This window comes from Stenella coeruleoalba (assembly GCF_951394435.1).
Source record: "Stenella coeruleoalba genome assembly, chromosome: 1".
In the NCBI taxonomy this organism is placed as follows: domain Eukaryota; kingdom Metazoa; phylum Chordata; class Mammalia; order Artiodactyla; family Delphinidae; genus Stenella; species Stenella coeruleoalba.
This window is the reverse complement of record NC_137169.1, coordinates 174,055,066-174,076,997: the sequence shown is the minus strand read 5'-3', so window position 1 is coordinate 174,076,997 and position 21,932 is coordinate 174,055,066. Positions and strand designations below refer to the sequence as shown.

Here is a 21,932-nt window from a genome sequence, read left to right as displayed (position 1 = left end):
GTCAAATACCCAGATGTCCAAGCCAACAATCTGGGAATGATTTTAGACTGTTTCCTCTGCTTTATTTTTCTCCTGCTGATTTTACTTCCAGATATTTCTTGAATCAAGGCTTTTCTGTTCATCTGTAGTATCACTTCCTTTCTTCTAGTCTTGCCCTTTTAAAATCCACCTTCCATGCATCTTGTTGTTGTAGTCTTTTAAAAATGCAATTCTGACAATGCTGTGCCCCTGTTTAAAACTCAGCACTGTTTTCCTAGTAGTTAAAAGATAGAATCTGAGCTCCTTAACATGTCATACAAGGCCTCACAGTCTGCTCTCTGCCTTGATTCTCCAGCTCATCTTCTGTAGCTTCCTACCGTGCATTTGATCCATTAATCTACCTCCTTCACTGGCTTAGCTTTGTTTTTTGTTTTTTTTCTGTGGTACGCGGGCCTCTCACTGCTCTGGCCTCTCCCGTTGCGGAGCACAGGCTCCAGACACACAAGGCTCAGCGGCCATGGCTCATGAGCCCAGCCGCTCCGCGGCATGTGGGATCCTCCCGGCCCGGGGCACGAACCCGTGTCCCCTGCATCGGCAGGCGGACTCTCAACCACTGCGCCACCAGGGAAGCCCAGCTTTGTTTTTATTGTTGTGATATTTTCTCTGCCTGGAAGAATAACTCCTTCTCATACTTTGAGATTCCCAGACCAGAAATGGCCCTTTGTAAAACTAGGTACACATATTCAAATTGTATAGATTGTAGAGTGAACGTTGTAATATAGAGCAGTGGAGCGTCAGGAGATTTGAAAATTCGTGCCAAAACGTTCCATAAAGAGAGAAAGCAAGTTAGTATTTTTATTACCTCTTACTGAGAAAAGCTCCTTTAGGAGCAGCATCTTCCCTAGATGTTCTTTTCTATGTGAAATTCAACAGTAGAGTGATGTGATTTATTTTTTTCTGATTAATGCCATGAGACTTGGTGATATCTTAAAGATCTAAGTGTATATGTGCATGTGTGTCTGCATGTGTAAGCACACACTCACCTTATAGTGTCTACTGTCTGGCCTGTTATTTAACACAAATAATTATCATTAGGTTATTATGTTTATGGTCATAATTGTTGGCTACTGTTATCCCAAATACTCCGTAGTACTTTATGGAAATAGGTAAACAAATTATCTTGAAATAAAACCTGCTGTGGCTTTTATTTAAATTTCCAAAAAAAAGTTGCTTTAGCATTACCTCCCAGAACAAAAGAGCCTGATTTACCTTTCCTTAACAACTGTGAGTTTAGAGGATATTGGCTTATATTCCTATGTTCTGCTCATACGAGAAAGGGGGTTGGAAGGCCAGGTAAAAGGAATCCTTCATTGTATCGGCCCCTGATTTGGAAATGTCCTATATTTTTAAACCATGAATATTAATGTGTGATCACAAGAGAGATTATCCTGTATTTGTTACCTTGCATTGTTATATCAGTGCTATGTATAATCAAGCTATTTGTTAAAGAAGATAACCATTAGTTTTTTTCCTCTAGTGACATTATTAAAAAATTACCATAAAATGTTTAACCTTTGAAAACCCCAATTCTTTGGGCAATTACTATCAAACATTCCATTTTTTTTTTTCCCTTTACAGCCTTGTATAACAGGGGAACTATGATACAATGGTTAGGAGTTAGCCTCTGGAATCAGGGTGTTAAAATGCTACCTCTACTACTTGCTAACTTGATGACTTTGGGCATGTTACTTAATCTCTATCTCCTTGGGTTTCTTCAGCTATAAAGTGGAGGCAATAATAGTACATAGTGAGGATTGAATGATTACCCTATGGAAAGCCCTTACTTTAGAACAGTGTCTGGCAATAATAAGTGCTAAATATAGTGTAAGCTATTTTAGTATATACCTAGTGCATTAGAATGCATTAAATGTATTTATAGATCTTGATGATCATGTTCCCTCCAAGAGTATTGTTTCAGATGGTTAGCTTTAAACATATTTGATTATCACTGAATGTTTCAAATTTTATTCAGTCTTTTAATGACTTTCTCTTTTAGTGTTTGATAGAAATGCTTAATTTCCCTTATTATTTACGAACTGAGACAATATATTTAGTATTTTGAAAGCTTTATATTTTATAACTATTTAATAGTGCTATTTTATTATTGAAGGCATGATGATTTTACTTCTTGGATTCTTCATTCATTCATTCTTTTCATTAATTCCTTTAGCTTAAAGTAAGAATAAAAAGGATCTCATGTGGCCACACCTTCTAGAAGCCAAGAGGAAACATTTAAAAACTATTGTCTCTTTAAGCATTGTAACGTTAATCTTTAACAATATCGGTCTTTAACAAAACCAGTAGGTCATTGAAGTGTAGTATTTTTTCTTTATAAAAACGTAAAATAATCAAATAGCCAATTTTGTGCTAATCTTTATGAAAGCAGTTGGTATAAGATCACATATCTATTGATTTGATTTCTTGTATATTATACATTATTAAAAAAAACTAAGAGTTGTGTAGGGGTGGGAGAATAGGGATTCCTTTTCTTGTGAGATAATTTTTAGTTTAACCCTCTCACCTATCTAAATGGGTATTTTTGGTACACAGAAAAAGGAAGAGTTAGTGGATAATAATATATAAACCTAACCATGTTTTAAGTAATTTGCAAATTAATTCCATCAGAAATATAGCATGGCCTACAAGTACTAACTTTCTGATTACATGAGACTATATTTTAACATAGTCTTCTTTGTGACAAGATTATGACATTAACAAATAAAAATAGATCTTTAGTCTGAGGAAACTGTTATTGATGATTCCTCATATGGGAAAACTGTTTGGTTTGGGAACTTACACATATTCGACTTCTCATTTTTGATGAAGTACTCCCTGAAGCAGGAGAGCCAAAATTTTCTGTAAAGGGCCCAGATAGTAACTGTTTTAGGCTTGGTGAGACATGTGATTGTTGCCTCAGCTACTCACCTCTGCTCTTGTAGCAGAAAGCAGCCATAGACAATATGTAAACGAATGGGCGTGACTGTTCCAATAAAATTTATTTATAAAAATTGATCCAGTGTGAAGGAGGGAATTTCATCCACAGGCTGACCACTGCACTAGAATGTGAATTTTACTTCTTGTGGTCCTTTTGATAAAAATCCCAGGTATTTATTTCCTAATGTGATCTTTTTAAAAATATCTGTTTAATTTATTTATTTATTATTTTTGGCTGTGTGGGGCCTTAGTTGCAGCACGTGGGATCTTCGTTGCCCTGCGTTGCAGCATGTGGGCTCTTTGTTGCGGTGCGTGGCATGTGGGCTCCAGAACGCGTGGTCTCTGTAGTTTGCCGCGCACAGGCTCAGTAGTTGTGGCGCACGGGCTTAGTTGCCCCGCGTCATTTGGGATCTTAGTTCCCCAACCAGGGATCGAACCCACATCCCCTGCATTGGAAGGCAGATTCTTAACCACTGAACCACCAGGGAAGTCCCTGAACCGATTTTTTAATTTAGACTAGTTGTCTTAAATGTTAGGGTTTAATCGACAGAGCACAAAACTGAATCTAGATAAGTCTACGTTAGCTTTTTATGTCATAGAATTTTTTTATTCTAATTTAAAAGAAATAGAAATGACTTGGATTTTGGAGTCAGAAAGAACTAAGTTTGTACTTAATTGTACCTAATTGCTTTGTGACTATGGACAAATTATTTCAGAGCTTCAACTTCCTTGTTTATGGGATGGGAATCATAGTAGCTGTCTCCCAGGGTTGTTACATTTTCCATTTAGCTAGCTTTTCACCATTTCAATTTAGCAAGGTTATTTTAGTCATTAACACATGTCTCTTTCAGAACCTAGGAGAGAACTGTGCACAGAGGAGCATCTCTTCCCCTGTGTTAATAAGGAATCAGAACTCTTGGAATTTCAAAATGCTTGAACATTCATGTCAGATAGTTTTTATGACATTTTTGCACTTTTGTTAGTGTTTGGATTTTTAGTTTTACATTTTTCTTGGGCAGATTATAGTGTATAAAAATGTAGAGTGAAATTTTGATCTTGGTTTAACAAAGCCTAGAAGCCTGCTCCAGAAACTGTTAGAATTATAGTTCTTCTCTTACTGATGGCCCATCAGAGAAGCAGATTATTTGGAAATAGTTCCTATTATATGCTCAATATGATCTTCATTTGACTGGAAATTGGTATCCTCGTTAGGCAGATGTTAGCATACCAAGATGACATTTGTTCATCTTTACAAGCAAATCTTGTTTGGAAAGAGAAAGCAATCATTAGACATATGATCCTAAGTGTACCTTGTATAAACTAGAGTATGTATTTTTAGCTAACATATGGAAGCATTGTGAAATAAGTCCTTTGTAACTTGGCAGCTCAGAATGGAAGGTATTGAATCCAGTGGAGATGTATAAGTAAGGTTGGCTGTCTCAGTATAAGGTTCGTAAGTTAGTACTCTAGGAGGGTTTTGGGGTGGGGGAGGAGAGGAGGTTGTTGGTAGGTTAGGATGTGTGCTATTCCTAAGTATGACCTTAGGTTTTTTTTTTTTTTTTCGGTATGCGGGCCTCTCACTGTTGTGGCCTCTCCCGTTGTGGAACACAGGCTCCAGACGCACAGGCTCAGTGGCCATGGCTCACGGGCCTAGCCGCTCTGCGGCATGTGGGATCTTTCCGGACTGGGGCATGAACTCGTGTCCCCTGCATCGGCAGGTGGACTCTCAACCACTGCGCCACCAGGGAAGCCCTGATCTTAGGTTTTAAGGGCATAAATCAAATACTTTGTGAGGGTTTTTTTTTTTTTTTTTTTTTTACGGCTAAAGTTTAACACTCAAACTAGGCTTTATGGATAATGGAATTTGATGTTACCTTTTAGGACTAAGTGTAGCTGTTTATTTGGTATTGTTCATTTATATTGATAGTTCTTGTGGTTTGTGGTTTCTATAGCATCCTATTGTGATTCTATTTGAAAGCTTAATTTTTAAAAAATATAGATATCTTTTTAAAAGCTAAGAAAACAAAAAGGTTCATGTTATGTTCTGATGAAACTAAAATTCACAATTGTTATCAAATAATAAATTACATAAAGCATTTACAGTAAAACTTATAGAATCTCTAAATATTCTCTAGCTTTTATGTCAAATCTTGTTTTTAAAAATGGAAATCTCGTAAGTTTATATACTTACCTTTTTAGAGTATATGAAAATAATTTAGCCTTTTTCCTTTCTTCACTTAAAAAATATGTATTGAATGCCCACCGTGTAGGCAAAGAAGTTGTGATGGTGAGCATTCCTAAAATCTGTGATACACCCTGTAAAGAAAAAATGCAAGTGCTTTGAGAGCATAAAACAGGAATATCCTTCATGCATGCAGGGTTCAAGTAAAGCTTCCTGAGGAAGTAATGTCTCTACTGAGACAAAGGATGAGTAATTAACCAGACAAAGGAGGAAGATGTATTCCTAGCAAAGGGACTCTTCTTTACAAAGGCCCTGAGCGTCAAGGGAGCCAAGCACATTGGAGAATCCAGAAAGAAGTCCAGGGGCTGGAACACAGAGACCAAGGAGAAAAGAGAATAATGGTAGAAGTAGAGTACAGAGACTCTATTCAGTTACAGAGGACTTTGTAGACCACTTTAATAAAGATCTTGGTTTTTACCCTAAAAGCAGTGGAAAATCATTAAAGGGTTTTAAGTGTGCAATTGGTGAGGTCAGATTTGCATTTTTTTAAAGATCCCTCTGATAGCAGTGGAGAGAGCAGAATGAAATGAGACAAGAGTGAAGTGGAGAAAACAATTTGGTGGCTTTGCAATAGTCCAGGCAAGGGATGCTTGTAACTTGAATTATAGTGACTGAAGAGGAAGTAAAGGGAGAGCTACAGATTCAAGATGTATTTGGTAGGTAAACTTTTTTGGAGTTGATAGATTACCAGTGATTTGAGAGAATGTTATCATGGATGACTTCTAGGTGTCTGCTTTTCACAACTGGAAAGCCATGATACATTTGCTAAGGTACAAAACACTAGAAAGAGAACCAGGGATGGGGATGGGGATGGGTCATGAGTTCAGTTTTGGACCTCTTGAATATAAGCAATTCTTGAAGAATTTGGGAGAGAGAAAAGAAGCAGCAGCTAGAGGAAAATCTAGGATAGAAGGTTTTAAAATCTGTGAGAGAATAGGGCATGTTTAAATACTGTGAGAAGGATCCAATAGAGAGGGAAGTTTTTAAATTATTGAAAGAGGGGAGAGGGTAATTAAAGGAGCAGAAGTCCTTAAAAAGGTTAGAAAGAGCATACCTAAGTGTAATTACTGGTGTTAGGTAAGAGATGCAGTACTGCTAGTATTTTAACAAGAGTAAGAAAGAAGAGGGCTCTGTGACTGTAAATGTTTAGTAACTGGGCATTGTTTTTCCTGAGGTATGGGGCTGTCCTTTGCCGAAAAGAATTGAGGAGAATGGAGATTTGAAACAGTTATAGTGGCTAATTTCTTGGCCTCATGGAGGGAAAATTTGGAGCTAAACAGTAAGAAAATGAACTCTACTCAGTAGAAGAGTTCGCGATGACCCTGTGAACTTGTAAGGAATGGCATCAATTTGCCAAGATCTAATGCTACTCTAAACATTAAAGCAGGGACACTATTTGCAGTGCCACAAATAGAGCTGTTATACATTCTTACTGTCATATATAATTTTACTTAACTTTTAGTGTTACTTACGTTGGGTGAGCCTAGTTTGTTTCTAACTGAGGTTCTTTTTCCCTTTTTTAGGCAGGCAGAAGTCCTGAAGGCTGACATGACAGGTATTCGCTGGCTCTTTTGTTCTTCACAACTTATTTTATACCATTAAATTAAGGGAAGTGTATCATCTTATTATACTACTTGTAGTACTGTCGTGGTTGCCAGAGGGGATGATAACTTACTATTTATTTTAAATATTTATTGTTTTTATACTTTGAATTCTTACTTTAGATGGCTTGTCAAAATTTTTATGTTATTTGTGCTACACTGAGTTGAATATTACTTAATTTAATGCATATACTCATTTAATTTTTACAAACTATTAGCTACTTAAGAGATACAGAAAAAATAATTCATATACCATATAAACACAAATATCTCATAGTATTAGATTTATATCTTTGTGTTTATAATTCCCCAAACTTGAATAGTGGGTAAACCTTGAGAAAAAAATGTTTGCAGGAAAACTCTTGCGAATTGAAAGTCCTTGAAATTGAATGAGCTGCCTTGCCACTTTTCTTTCTTTTCTCACCTTTTTTGTTTTGAATAACAGCCAAGGTGTTTTTGAAGGAATAACTGGAATTAGTCACTAAAAGGAGCAGATGAATTTAACTCCAAAATAAGGAAATATATGGCAATAACTATGTAGTGATCAACATGTTCTCTATAACAGCATAACAGCAATATGCTTATAACCGTCCTAAAATGTAAAAAAACAATAAGTGCTAATGGATCTCATGCTAATTTTTGAAGATTTTAGTTCTGCAGTGAAACCTGCAAAGAGTTAAACTTGTAAGCAGCATACCTGCCAAAATTTACAACCAAGAGGAAATGGGCTATTTAGATCTCTTTTTCTCAACCTCTAGAATTGCAGGCTAAAGTTCTAAGAATTTTAGGTAATCTCATTGTCATCTTGCTCAAGAAAAATAATGGAAAAACCAAAAACACTTTTTATAGGTTTATAGTTCTTCCCATTATTAACATAACTGTAATCATCTTCCATACTATGGATTCTGATGTCAGCTCTGAGCTACTGTATTATGCTCTTGTATTGGCATTGTAAGCATAATCTATATTGCGTGACAGAAATTGTGCATGGAACAATGTTAAGCCATCTGTATACCTTTTACATTTTCTTAACTCTTGAACACCCGCAGTAAGTAGGCTTAGGGTTTGACTTTTGTAGGCGACATTTGACCTGCCCAGAAGGTGACCTGTCCTTAAGATACTAAGTCTGCTCATTTAAATGACAGTCTCACTGATAGGTCAGAGTTAATGATCCCTTACATTCCTTTTCCTGCAATCAGTGAATTGAAGCAGGGTTGAATAAATCTATAAATCTATTTATTTAGTCATTAAAAGCTTAATAAGGAAGGGACCGAGAACGTGATACCAAAAAATAGGCCCTATTTTTTAGTAGCCAGCAAACTCTTGTAAGGATTAACTCTGATGTCTGGGAGTTTCTGTATGCAGAACAGGATTATGCTGGCTCTAGATACTAATAGCAGACCTAAAGGAGAGTGAAGATTATGCCATTGTGCAGCAGCAAAATACTAAATGCAACCAGACAGGCTAACTAGCAGCCGGAAATATATAATTGCAAAGTCCATTATTAAGTTCTTCTCTTGAGGCAGCTCACTGTCAATTATTGCACTCATAAGCCTAGTAATCAGAAAGGCTAATGTGCCTTGTAGGACTCTGGCAGACAATATGGCCCCAATTTGGTATTACATATAGTTATAGCCTGACTTTCTGATTTCATCTTGCACCCAGTCTCTCATTTGGCCTCTTGAGCAGTTTAATCACTGTCTGCTACTGGTCCTCATTTACATTAAATAGCAAGTACGTATTGCTCACAAAAGTGTCTTGGCAAGCAGTCTACCGATGGTTAAAATAACACTCACTGTCAAGACTTTATTGGCTTGACATACATAGGAGAGTAGGAGTAATAGCAGAATGCCCAAACAGCTGCTGGATTGTGAGCTGACAGGAGGATTCTGTAAGGACAATTGTGAAAATGATTCAAAAGAAAAAGAGAAAAGCTTCTTTGGACAAAGAGATATAGTTATGAGAGTAAACAGACCAACTTGGCAGTCCATCATTTCAAATGGGGTGACTTATTATGAGGCATATGGCTTCCTATGGTATGAATACATAGAAATCCAAACCAAGATCAAAGGGTGAGCCATTCTCTTTTTTTAAGCCTTTTTCATTTCATGGCATTATTTCAAAACTAAAAGACAAATACAGAAGCATTTTGAAACAGATGTAGTCATTAGCCAAAAGGTGAAAGTCATCTGAAATGTAGTAGTATAAAACTTCTGCAGCTATCTATGATATCTGTTTAAAGCATGTTTTTGCTTTGGGGAATGGAGAGTGAAGGAATCGTTGGTGTGGCATAATGGTCTTAACTGTCTGTTTATCATCTACTGTTCTGTTTTTGTTTTGTTACTCAGATTCTAAGCTGGGTCCAGCCGAGGTCTGGACATCCAGGCAGGCTCTGCAGGACCTGTACCAGAAGATGCTGGTTACTGATTTGGAATATGCTTTAGACAAGAAAGTAGAACAGGATCTGTAAGTACTATCATTTGGGATGTCCCTGTAAGATCAGGAATCTCACCAAGACTTTAGAATAGAAGAGAACAATTTGGTTGTTTCTTTTTAACCTATTTCAGAGTAAACTTTTTCAATGAAAAAAAAAAGGAAAGAAATTCTAATACTTGTGATCTTTTTGAACAAAATATTTGACCATTGATATTACTTTAGATACAGTCTTAGGTAGCAAGAGGAGAAATGTTTAGAGTTGAGTTTTATTAAGGTCTTCAGGGCGTACCATAAAAACAAATTTGTATGTGTTTCAAGTACTAAGAGACAGTGTTTGGATTCTCTGTATTGTATTCAGTCCTATATTTGAGCCATGATTTAAAAAAAGAAATACGAAGTAGGCTTTCTTTGATAAATATGATTCTATAAGTTTCTCCCAAAGGAAAATGTGTTTCCATTGTAAGGAAAGTTCTTCCTTTTAATCCAATAAATAGGTGTTTCCTTTTTTCCCCCCTAATAAGACTAAAGAAAGATTTTGTATATTTAGGCTATTCCACTCATTCTTTCTATTAGGGATGAAATAGTAGATGACCAGATTCCCAACTGAGTAAATAAATGTCTTTCATGGAAGGCCTTGCCTTATAAATTGGAACAAGGACATTAGCCTGGTGGAAAATTAAAAATCAAGAATATTCTTTTCAATAATGCCTGTTACCCTAAGTAGTGGTGAAGATTAGTTTTTCCTATATAGCACATCTAACCTTTATATTGTTAGGAGATCTAGTAATAGAGCTTAATCACAAGCACTCAAACCCATATTTTTGATATTAGAGTCATGGATAAGATGGCATCAAAAATGCTGAGGGAGTGATTGATTGCCCTCATAAATCATTAAAAACCCCAGTGCTGGGGCTTCCCTGGTGGCACAGCGGTTGAGAGTCCGCCTGCCGATGCAGGGGACACGGGTTCGTGCCCCGGTCCGGGAGGATCCCACATGCCGCGGAGCGGCTGGGCCCGTGAGCCATGGCCGCTGAGCCTGCGCGTCCGGAGCCTGTGCCCCGCAATGGGAAAGGCCACAACAGTGAGAGGCCCGTGTACCGCAAAAAAAAAAAAAAAAAAAACCCAGTGCTTCAAAAGAGCCTCAAAAGCTGCTGTTGATAAAGAATTAGGTACTTTCCAGGTAGGTTGTAAACCCTCTGTCTATCTGTGTTTGCTTCCTTCAGCCAGTAATATCTTCCCTCCATCCTAGTTCCCTTTTTTTGTTTTGTTTCTTTGTGATTTCCCCTGTGATTTCCAAATTAGGGAGTGACTGTATTTCACCACAACTGAATTTAAAATGATTCTCTATACAATTCGAAAGGCATTTTATAACAGGATTTTGGTGTGCCATATTTCAGCATTGTGTTGTTTCTTAGTTTGAACAGCCAAAATTGAAATGTCAAAATGAGTTTATATTTCAAGCTCTAACGAAAATATTAACCCCAAGAGAAATAAACAAACTATTAAATAGAACTAGAACTGAGTGCTGTGGGAAATAAGTTTTAGAGAAATAAGAGATATGGCTTAATATTTACAAAAAAATCTCCCCCACCCCCACCCCCAGACATGCCACTTGTTACAGAACACTCACATATTTTTTGACACAATGGTGCAATGTATGGAAATTTGTTAATAGCTTGCTTTTACTTTGGTCTTGCCACTGTAGTTCTAATTTTGTATGAGGATTCCTAAATAGGTTCTAAGTCTAGTAGCCCTAAAAGATTAATAACTGAAGCCACAGTCTGATTATTCGAACATTTGGTAAGTGTTTACTAAGGTCAGTTGCATTCTACTGCTTGTCTAGTCTTGTTCAAAGGGGAGCATAAAGTTATTTAAGTGAATAACTTTAATGCAGGTTTACTGTCTAGTGTGTTATAATTATAACAAACAGTTCTTTCTTGTTCTCAGGGGGACCAGTGTCTGCCCAGTGAGTCACTGCTATACCAAATAGAATTACATTTTGTTTTCAGCTGGAATCATGCCTTTAAGAATCAGATCACAACACTACAAGGCCAGGCAAAGAATCGAGCAAACCCGAATCGGAGTGAAGTTCAGGCAAACCTTTCTCTGTTCCTAGAGGCAGCTAGTGGCTTCTATACTCAGGTGAGTTCTGCACTGTATACCAATTTTCCTAAAATTAGTAGTGAATATTCTCTTTGTACACATCTTGTTCATATAAGCACTTGGGGTACCCACTGTATGGTCCATCCAGGAGTTGATCACCTATAATCTCAGATGAATCAAAATGTCTGAAATTACTTACCATAAGACCTTTAAAACAGTAAAGACTCTGCTCTTAAAAAGGTGATGGTTCAGCTTAAAGATTAGAGGTATTATTGTGTGAATTAAAAAAAGGGTAATGAGAGCAATGCCTTAGTGAAACAGCAGAAGTAGTGAGTTACAGGTGGTAGTAGAGCAAATGTAAATGTATGGGTGTAGTCATTGTGAAAGTAACAGCTATGTTTTGCCAGGTAAGAAATAGTCAAAATTCGTGATATCAAGTGAGTTTTCATAGTATTATATATACAGTAGAATTTATCTGGCGCTTCAGTGCTATTAAACTACCTAAGAAATAGAGCAGCCTTTCCTCAGTTTGAATAGTAAGTTATTATTTATTGTCTTCAGAGACTTTCCTTGTCCTTAATTACATCTTGATATGACTTCTGAATCAGGCGAGGTAAAAGAATAAATAAATCTTTTTGGACAGTGAATTTTATTTAAGCAGAATTCTTTAGAAAACATCATCTCATCCATTTGTAATAGCATTCATAATTTAATTAATAACATGTGTATAAATTCTCATCTTATAATGACAAGACAAGGTTTTGCAGATCTTGCTCCGAAAGAAATTCAAGAACCTACTCTCTGTGCTGCTACTTGACCATTGCTACCTGTATTTTGGCTCCATTTTGGTTTTACTACTTTTTAGAACGAAGAGAAAGAAAAGACTGTTAAAAGATATCAAATAGCCATCACCTTACAGAGATTATTTGTTTTACTTAGACTAAAACATTCATCACAGTTCATCATTGAAAGAACTCAAGTATGGTTCTTGTTCTCAAAATTCATTTTTAAATTGATGCCAACTTTTAGCAAAAGTTGATATTTCTGGAGAGGGGAATTGTGGTTTGCCGCTAACTAATCCTTATTAGCAGATGTTAAAGATTAATTCATTCTACAAGTAGCTATTAAAAGTCTACTCTTTGTAAGGCACAATACTAGACACTGAGAATTGGAGAGAAAAGAGACCATCTTTAACTTTCAAGGGAATATCCAGTCTAAATGAGGAGATGTATACATTAATAGATATAGTGTTTCTTTTGGCTTTCTGATTATAAAAACATGCATACTAATTTCAAAAGATTTGAAAATTATAAAAAGTCAAAAAATTTTCATTACCCTCTCATTCAGGATAAATTACCACTTTTAATATGTATGTTTCTAGTGTTTTTATACTTTCGTACATGGTTGTACCTATTCATTCTTTTATCAGCTTTATAAACATAATGTAAGTTTTTCCTTGTATTATTAAACAGTTTGATAAGCATCTTTGTTTATAAAGCATTTTCTCTAATACTGGATTACTTCCTGAGGATAGGTTCTTCATTGGATGGTGAATTAAATCGTTGGATGAGTGGAGCTTTAATACTATATTGATACACATAATTGTTTTCCCAAAAGGTTATCATTTATATTTTTGTATTTCCATCAGCAGTGTATACAAGTGTCTGTCTTGACATCCACTCACCAGTGTTAAATATTTCAATAAAGGCAAATGAATGATTAATTGAATAATTTATACTTGATAGATGGAAAATAATTTTTCATTTAAAATTTAATGTAATCTAATTACTAGTGATGTTGAACTTTTATATTTTATTACATATTTGTATTTTATATAAATCATTTATTCATTTACTTTTCCCTTTCATTGTTCAGACCCTAGTTTTTTCCATGGTGATTTGTCTGAGCTTTTTCTATATAAGGGGATATTAATTTTTCTTCCTTTTTTTTTTGACAAACATCTTTTTCTCCAATTTCTTCTGTTGTTCTTTCATTTTATTTAAAGTTTTTTGAAATACAGAAGTTATCAGATAGTTTTTGTTTTTACAGTACTGTTTTTTCTTTGTCCATTTGTCCATAGATTAGTGGATATTTAACAATAATACTTATATTTAAAAGAACAAATAGATATTATAATTCAAATATTAAAATTTGAAAATACCAATATCCTGCAATAGAGTAATGGTTAAATAAATTATAGCCTATCTGAAAAATGGAATTATGAAACTATTATAAATGGTATTTATGCAGATTTTTTTTTGAGGTTTAGTTGATGTACAATATTGTTTCAGGTGTACAACATATTAAGGTTATACTCTATAGTTATTATAAATATTGGCTGTATTCCCTGTGCTGTATAATATATCCTTGTAGCTTATTTATTTTATACATAGTAGTTTGTACCTCTTCATCCCCTACCCCTATCTTGCCCCTCTCCCTTTCCTCTCCTAGCTGGTAACCACTAGTTTTTTCTCTATATCTGTGAGTCTGTTTCTTTTTTTTTATATTCACTGCTTTGTTGTTTTTTTAGATTCCACATAGAAGTGATAACATGCAGCATTTGTCTTTCTCTGCCTGACTTATTTCATTTAACATAATATCCTCCAAGTCCATCCACGTTGCAAGTGGCAAAATTTTGTTCTTTTTTATAGCTGAGTAGTGTTTCATTGTGTATGTATGTATGTGGGGACACACACACAGCGCCACACACCACGTCTTCTTTATCCATTCATCTGTTGATGGACAGTTAGGTTTCTTCCGTATCTTGGCAGTTGTATATAATGCTACTGTGAACATTGGGGTGCATGTATCTTTTTGAACTAGTGTTTCCATTTTTTTTGGATTTATGCCCCGGAGTGGAATTGCCGGGTCCTATGGTAGATCTGTTTTTATTTTTTTGAGACACCTCCGTACTGTTTTCCACAGTGGCTGCACCAATTTACATTTCTACCAACAGTGTATGGGGGCTCACTTTTCTCCACATCTTCACCAGCATTTGTTATTTGTGGTCTTTTTGATGATAGCCATTCTGACAGGTGTGAGGTGATACCTCATTGTAGTTTTAATTTGCATTTCTCTGATGATTAGCAATGTTGAGCCTCTTTTTGTGTGCCTGTTGGCCTGTTGTATGTCTTCTTTGGAAAAATGTCTATTCAGGTCTTCTGCCCATTTTTTAATCTGGTTGTTTTTTGATATTAAGTTGTATGAGCTGTTTACATATTATTTTGGATATTAACCCCTTATCAGTCATATCACTTGCAAATATTTTCTCCCATTCAGTAGGTTGTCTTTTCGTTTTGTTGACTGTTTCCTTTGCTCTGTGAAAGGTTTTAAGTTTAATTAGGTCCTATTTATGAAGATTTTTTTTTTTAAGATGAGGAAATTTTGTTATTATTAAGTGAAAATCATGATGTAGAATTATGTGTACATTTGACTCTACATGTTAATTGAATAGCCTTAGCTCAGTGGGGTGTTGACAGAAATGGTATCCCAGCCCCCACCCCCACTTCACTACTTTCAACTATGCTTTGTTGAATTCTGGATTCCCGTCATAACATCTTGGACAGATTTCGTACCATTCTGATTGCTCTTAGGATTTTAAACTTAGTCCAGTTTTAAAACTCCAGTCTCATCTCCAGCTTAAATCGCTTCCTTCCCTCATGTAGTAGAAATTTAAACTGTGAACACAACTGAAGTAGGGAGGGAGGGGTAGTAGGGACTTGCTGCAGCTGGCCCTGGTGGAGGTAGAGGGAAAGCATCCACTTTCTGCAATACATTTTTATATTAGCCATTACACAGACTTGTTTGTTATCTTGAAAAATGATTCTTAACCTTTTTTTTTATGATGTGATATACATGTAACACATTTCCAAGGGTTTGATTGGACATTGATAAATCCAGACAAATAAAGCAAGAATCATCATTTTTGTTGAGGGGGCATGTTATTTGCAAAAACACTTTATAAGCAAGTCAATAATAAAATCATTCAAATGTCTCAAAATATTGTTTTATAAAGAAAAATATACAAGTAATCTAATTTTGAAATTTATTTTTTAAAATTTTTATAATCAAGCATTGATCTTTCCCCACTGCATTCCATAGGCAACGGTTGAGTGATCACAACAGTTGTAGAATGAGCAGCAATAAACTTCTTTTCAGATCTCAACATTAATAGGACTCGTTGCTTGCATTTTTTGTTGTTGTTGTTATTTTGGCTTGATAATTGAAACAGTTAATGATGTTGTGAACAGTAATGTTCATACGTCTTTTTTGATGACATGCAGTGCAGATTAAGCTGCCAGATTGGGGAAGTACACCAAGTCCAAATCATTGTACAGCCTTATAGACTAAGATGAGTTTTGAATTTTAATCTTAAGTGTAGTTGCAAGCCATTGGAAAGTAGGCAAGGGAATACCATGATAAGATTTGCATTTTTAAAAGATTACCTTGGATACTGTGTGGAGAATGAATTAGCAGGTCAGGAATGGAAGGTAGTTAGCATGCTGCTGTAGTAATGGAAGGTTATTAAGGGATTTTTGAAGTATAGCCAGTAGAACTTCCTGATGGTTTGGATTGGATGTGTGGAATCAGGGTAAGGGAAGAGTCAAAGATGACTTGAGTTATCAGATTGAGCAGCTAGCTGACTGGTTATACCATTTACTGAGATAGGGAATACTGAGGAGAAGGCAGCTCTATCCATGTTACATTAGAGAGATGCCTGTTTGAGAGGAGGGGTCAAATAGGTAATTAGATAAGCTTGGAGCTCAGTGAAAAGGGCAGGGCCAGAGTAAAATTTATGATTACAATAAAGAACCTTGACTTAGACATTAGTGTTTGGCATTGAAACCCATGGGACTAGGTGGGGACAGGTTTGGCACAGGAGGAGCCACATTGCAATAGAAGAAGGTCAGAATGGTGCCTTGGAAGCCAGAGAGAAAAGCATTTCAACAAGAGGAAGGGGTGATCAACTCTGTTGAGTGCTACAGAGAAGTCGAGTAAGGTGATTTAAAAGTGATCAATTAGATTTGACAATATGGAAGTCATTGGTGAAATTAATGAATACCATATTTCCTCATTTCTAAAACTTTTTCATATTTTAACACCTCTGAGATAGGGATAAGTTTACAAATGGTGGTCAGTCACCATTTAATTGGCATTGGGTTTTTTCCCCTCAATGTTATGGAAATAATAGTTCATCTTATAAGTTATGGTATCTTGGATTTGATGAAATGTGACTGCAGTAGCGTTCTTGAGATAGAAATCTGAGTGGAGTGGATTGACAAGAGACTGATACATGGTTATCCTGTGAAGATGATTTTTGACTTAGATATTTTGTTAACTATTTAAAGCATGGTTCGGGGGGGATGAATTGGGAGATTGGGATTGATATATATATATACACTACTATGTATAAAATAGATAACTAATGAACACCTACTATATAGCACAGGGAACTCTACTCAGTGATCGGTGGTGACTTAAATGGAAAGGAAATCTAAGAAAGAGTGGGTATATGTGTACATATAACTGATACACTTTGCTGTATAGCAGAAACTATCACAACATTGTAAAGCAGCTATACTCCAATAAAAATTACATAAATAAATAAATAAATAAAAGCATGATGCCTGGAGTCAGAACCAAACTCCCAATCGAAGTAAAGATGTAACATCATGCAGTATGGGTTTTTTTAAAAAACATCAAAGAACAGAACAGTAGAGTAGTCCTTGTTCTAAGAAAATGGGAGCCCAAAAGAAAGCATTATCATTAAGTTTCTATAGTAAGTTAAAAGATGGTATTCTGTATCTTCATAGTTAGTTCTCAGTTCTTAGTGTAGAGTGAAGAGCTAATAGTATAAAAGAGTTTTCACCGAATAATTGCCAAATATAGTTTTGTTCAACTTATTAAACATGTGTTTCTCTTCTTTAGTTCCACTTCGTTTCTGCCTCTAAACTAGTGTTCTCTCACCTGGAATCCTGAACCAGCAGGAACTTTTCTGGTATCTCTACCTACAACTCCTGGGTTCTGGCAAAAATTTTATTATAAGACATTCACATGAAGTTTCAACCATGCTTGATTTACTTTTCATGAACTTTCTTTTTTCTTTTTGATAGATATTCAACCTTGCCTAATTTTCCAGTCTGTTAAGTACCTGTTGAACTCAGTTCTTTATGCTGTGTTATGTTTCTTCTTGCCATCTTCCACAATCATCAGTTTTTGGGTTTCTTCCATTTTTTGTTCCTTTCTTGTACTTCTTGCTTTTTTATATTTCCAGACTCTAGCCATTCTGGGCACTAATTTTGTTCACTCAGTTTTATGTCAGCAAATTTCTTGCCCATTAGAAATGTACAGGTATAAGTAAAGATGTAGATAATTGCTATGCTTCATGAGAAGGGAATACAGGATTTTATATTTGGTTATGGAGGTGGTTTTTATATTAGGAAAACGGTGGGACATTTTATATCCTTCTGAGTTGGGTGCTCAAGGTGTTTTATTTTGTATTGTGAATTCTGCACATATTAGAGTGGTTGATAGAATCAAGATAGTTCTAATTCTGTAACCTTAGTCAAATGACTCGATATTTTTGTTTTCGTATCCCCATCTGAAAAAGTGGAGCTTCATATCTGCATACTGTATTGCTACCAGTTTATCACAAGGAGAAAGTGAGACAAATGTATCAAATAACCCAGGGAATGAAGTTTATTATAAATGAAGAATATTCTGTTGGCTTATGCTGTCATGTTTGGTATCTTTCCCTCCCTTCCTCCTCTCTCCTGCTGTTTCCTCCCTACTTTATATACCTGTCTTGCTCATTTAGCTATGAACTCTTTAAGGACACAAATTTTATTTTACTCATCTCTGTGTCTCTATTGCTTACCATGGTGTGTGATACAGTAAACAAATATGTGAATGATTATATTTGTAAGTAAATACTTGAATGAATGAGACTAGAATGTGAAGAGCTGTGTGGGGGGCAAGAATGAAACCCTTGAGGGGATTAAGGTGGGAGAAGAAAAGCCTTTGAATGAAGGACACTGAAAATAAATGATTGGCAAGATAAAAAGAACTAGAAAAGCTCCGTGATCAACCATAACATCAACTGTTTTAAATGTAGCAGAGAGATCCAGTAAGATGATGACTAGAAAATGTCCATTGTATTTGCTTATTTATAACCAGTTGTCATACAGACAACAGTTTCAGTAGAGTGGTTGTGGATGTTGGAATGAGGAGAGAAGAAGGGGTTGTGTGGAAGTCAGATCATAATGGACTAAGGAGTGAACAGAAATTGAGAAAGTAGATATGACACGTGGACTCTTTTGAAGGAATTTGGTTCAGAAGAAGAAGAGACATTAGAAGGCTGCTAAAGGAGAAATCTAGAGTCAAGGGAAAGTGCTTTCGTTCTGTGTGTTGTGGGTTTTTTTATAATAATACTTATTGTTTATTTTTCGTGGGCAGCACTTTATAGGCCACAGCAAAGAAGCTTGAGAAGTTGAAAGTAGATTTAAAAAATGAGAGGATGACAGGCTGGAGACAGACAAGAATGAAATAGCATGCTCAGGCAGAGAAATTATCTCTGACAGGGAAGAGGAACCCTCTTATACCATAAGACTAGAGAAGAAAGGAAGAAAGAGTGGGTGCTCTACATAATATCGGAAGTTCCTTCCAGATCTGTAGTACCATGAGATCTTTTGTGTATGCAAAGGCACAGGTTGACCTTGGGCTTAACAAAATAAGTCTCAAGAAACTCCTGAAGTCTGCCAAATATGTTGGTTTGTATTTAAGTCAAATTTGTAACCAACCACCAGTGTTTAATGGGTTTTGTTTGTTTCTAAGAGGAAAAGAAGATAGATAGATAGATAGATAGATAGATAGATAGATAGATAATTTCATGGAGTTGCTTGCTGAATGAGTCTGAATACCCCCCTTAAGTGGTCCTTTTTTTAATGCTGCTTTTCCTTTTAGATGTGCATCTTGGATTGCTCTAATACTTCAGAACTCAAAAGATGTGATTTGTAATGAATGTTACTAGTTATGCTATGAAAGGTTCTCCTATCTCAGGTGTCAGTAGTATGTGATATTAGTTACACATGCAAACTTTACTGTTATAGCACTTCTGACTTACCAGTTCTGACTCAATACTAAATCTTGCTTATGTTCTCCTTTTAGTTATTACAAGAACTGTGTACAGTGTTTAATGTAGATTTACCATGCCGTGTGAAGTCTTCCCAATTGGGAATTATCAGCAATAAACAGACGCATACCAGCGCCATAGTGAAGCCACAGTCTAGCTCCTGTTCCTATATCTGCCAGCACTGCCTCGTCCACCTTGGAGACATTGGTGAGCCATTGGTGTGAAGGAATTGATAATGCATTCATGCTTTTCTTTGGAGTAGTCACAGAAAGAAATTATTTTCCTTTAAAAATACACACACAACTTAAATTGTCATAAGAGGAAACTATAAAATGTATTTTAAGGAACCTAGATTTTCGGAATGCTTTGGGATTGGCAAAGGATCTTGAAGGAAGTAACTTCCATATTCAGATTTAAATTTTATTCAGACTTTATGCAGATGTAGGCAAATAATATACCAGCAAAAATGTAACCAAAGCTAAATTTTTCAGAGTGGTACCATAATATTTTCTAAAGTCTGTACTCCTTTGGAATTGTGGGGTTTATAAAAATTAGTCATTCTGAAGCTTAGATTGCCTTTCTTTTCTTCCTACCAGTGCATTAAAAGCTCATTTTTAATTGTTTCCTCTTTACAGTTAGATTTGTATTTCCATTTTATATATTTTATCTGGGAATGTTATATAACTTATTTATTCTTGTTCATTCCTTTAAGGTGACCTAAAAGGGTTGTAAAACAAATTAACTATAGGATTATGTTTTGGCTGTCCTCAGATAACAAGGAATGGAGAGCATTACTGCTTTAAGTTCAAAGATTTTAGATTTCTTGATGTCATAAATCACTGACTTCATGAGAGGTCACATGAAAGTAAGCACTAAAATTTCTATAGGGAGATTCAGTGAGTAGTATATTTAGATTGGTTTTGCTTTCAATGTATTCTTTGCACACACATAAATAATATTGCAATAGGTATGAGGTATTTTTCTTTTTCAAGAAGATTTATTTATTTATTTTTGGCTGCATTGGGTCTTCGTTGCTGCACGCAGGCTTTCTCTAGTTGTGGCGAGCGGGGGCTACTCTTTGTTGTGGTGCACGGGCTTCTCATTGTGGTGGCTTCTCGTTGCAGAGCTCGGGCTCTAGGCGCGTGGGCTTCAGTAGTTGTGGCACACGGTCTCAGTAGTTGTGGCTCGCAGGCTCTAGAGCGCAGGCTCAGTAGTTGTGGTGCACAGGCTTAGTTGCTCCGCGGCATGTGGGATCTTCCTAGACCAGGGGTCGAACCCGTGTCCCCTGCATTGGCAGGTGGACTCTTAACCACTGCGCCACTAGGGAAGTCCGGTATGAAGCATTTTTCAAAATCACTTTATAAGATATTGAAGAAATACATAAATTTCAGATCATATTGTATAGTGTTTTTTGTTTTGTTTTGTTTTTAAGTGCCATATAACTCACCCCTTCTTGTGGGCCGGCTCCAGGTCACCAGCATAGTCCATAGTGGGAGCTGGTGATGCATGACACTAGAGGACCTGAAAAAGGGGGCTAGGTAAGCTTTAAAATTGGTTACATGCTGAATGTCCCAAATAGGGAAGGCCTGATAGACACTTCACACATAATCCTATAGTTAATTTGTTTTAAAATATTTTCTTTCTTTAATCATCTTAATTTAATTTTAATGTGTTTATTAATTTTAAATTGTTAAACTAAAGCTGTTTTGGAAATATTACCCTAATGCTTGTTTTATCTGTTTGTTTGTTTGTTTTTAAACTAAACTTTCTTTTTCCTCCTCTCAGCTCGATACAGAAACCAGACCAGCCAGGCAGAGTCCTACTATAGGCATGCGGCTCAGCTTGTCCCCTCTAATGGTGAGTGGGCCATGTCAACTTGTGGTTGATTATGACACTTTACTCTAGATATAGAAAAATGGTAAATAGTTCAAGGCTCATCTTTCAAGTGCTAAGAAACCAAAAAAAATGTTGAGTTTTGGTATTGATTATTATATTTTTCCTTTTAACTGTACATTCTCTGTAACTGGAAATAAATTTTTTAAACTAATATTATGATTGTCAGTAAAGCAATATAAATAGAATATCTCCTAATGTGATCTAAAATTCTTTCAACAACTCTGGCTTCCTTAATTACTCATAGAATAATTTTCTTTTTTTTTTTTTTAAATATGTGCCTGATTTTTTTTTTTTTTTGTGGTACGCAGGCCTCTCACTGTTGTGGCCTCTCCCATTGCGGAGCACAGGCTCCGGACGTGCAGGCTCAGCGGCCATGGCTCACGGGGCCCAGCTGCTCCGCAGCATGTGGGATCTTTCCAGACCAGGGCACAAACCCGCGTCCCCTGCATTGGCAGGCGGACTCTCAACCACTGCGCCACCAGGAAAGGCCCCTAATTTTCTTTTTAATACCATCATTTCCCTCCTAGAAAAATCCTCTCTTATTACTAAA

The 21,932-nt window shown here is 36.1% G+C and overlaps 1 protein-coding gene across 11 annotated transcripts in view; it reads left to right on the top strand.

Annotated features, from left to right (window-relative positions):
• Nucleotides 1-21,932, top strand: part of SMG7 (SMG7 nonsense mediated mRNA decay factor) — a 69,233-nt gene that overhangs the window by 24,773 nt on the left and 22,528 nt on the right. For all 11 annotated transcript variants that reach the window (XM_079900270.1, XM_079900269.1, XM_079900268.1 and 8 more), the window contains 5 exons: nucleotides 6,739-6,770; nucleotides 9,165-9,282; nucleotides 11,262-11,394; nucleotides 19,522-19,693; nucleotides 21,272-21,343. In XM_079900270.1, coding sequence (XP_079756396.1) covers nucleotides 6,739-6,770; nucleotides 9,165-9,282; nucleotides 11,262-11,394; nucleotides 19,522-19,693; nucleotides 21,272-21,343 — 527 coding nt within the window. The remainder of the gene's footprint in view (nucleotides 1-6,738; nucleotides 6,771-9,164; nucleotides 9,283-11,261; nucleotides 11,395-19,521; nucleotides 19,694-21,271; nucleotides 21,344-21,932) is intronic.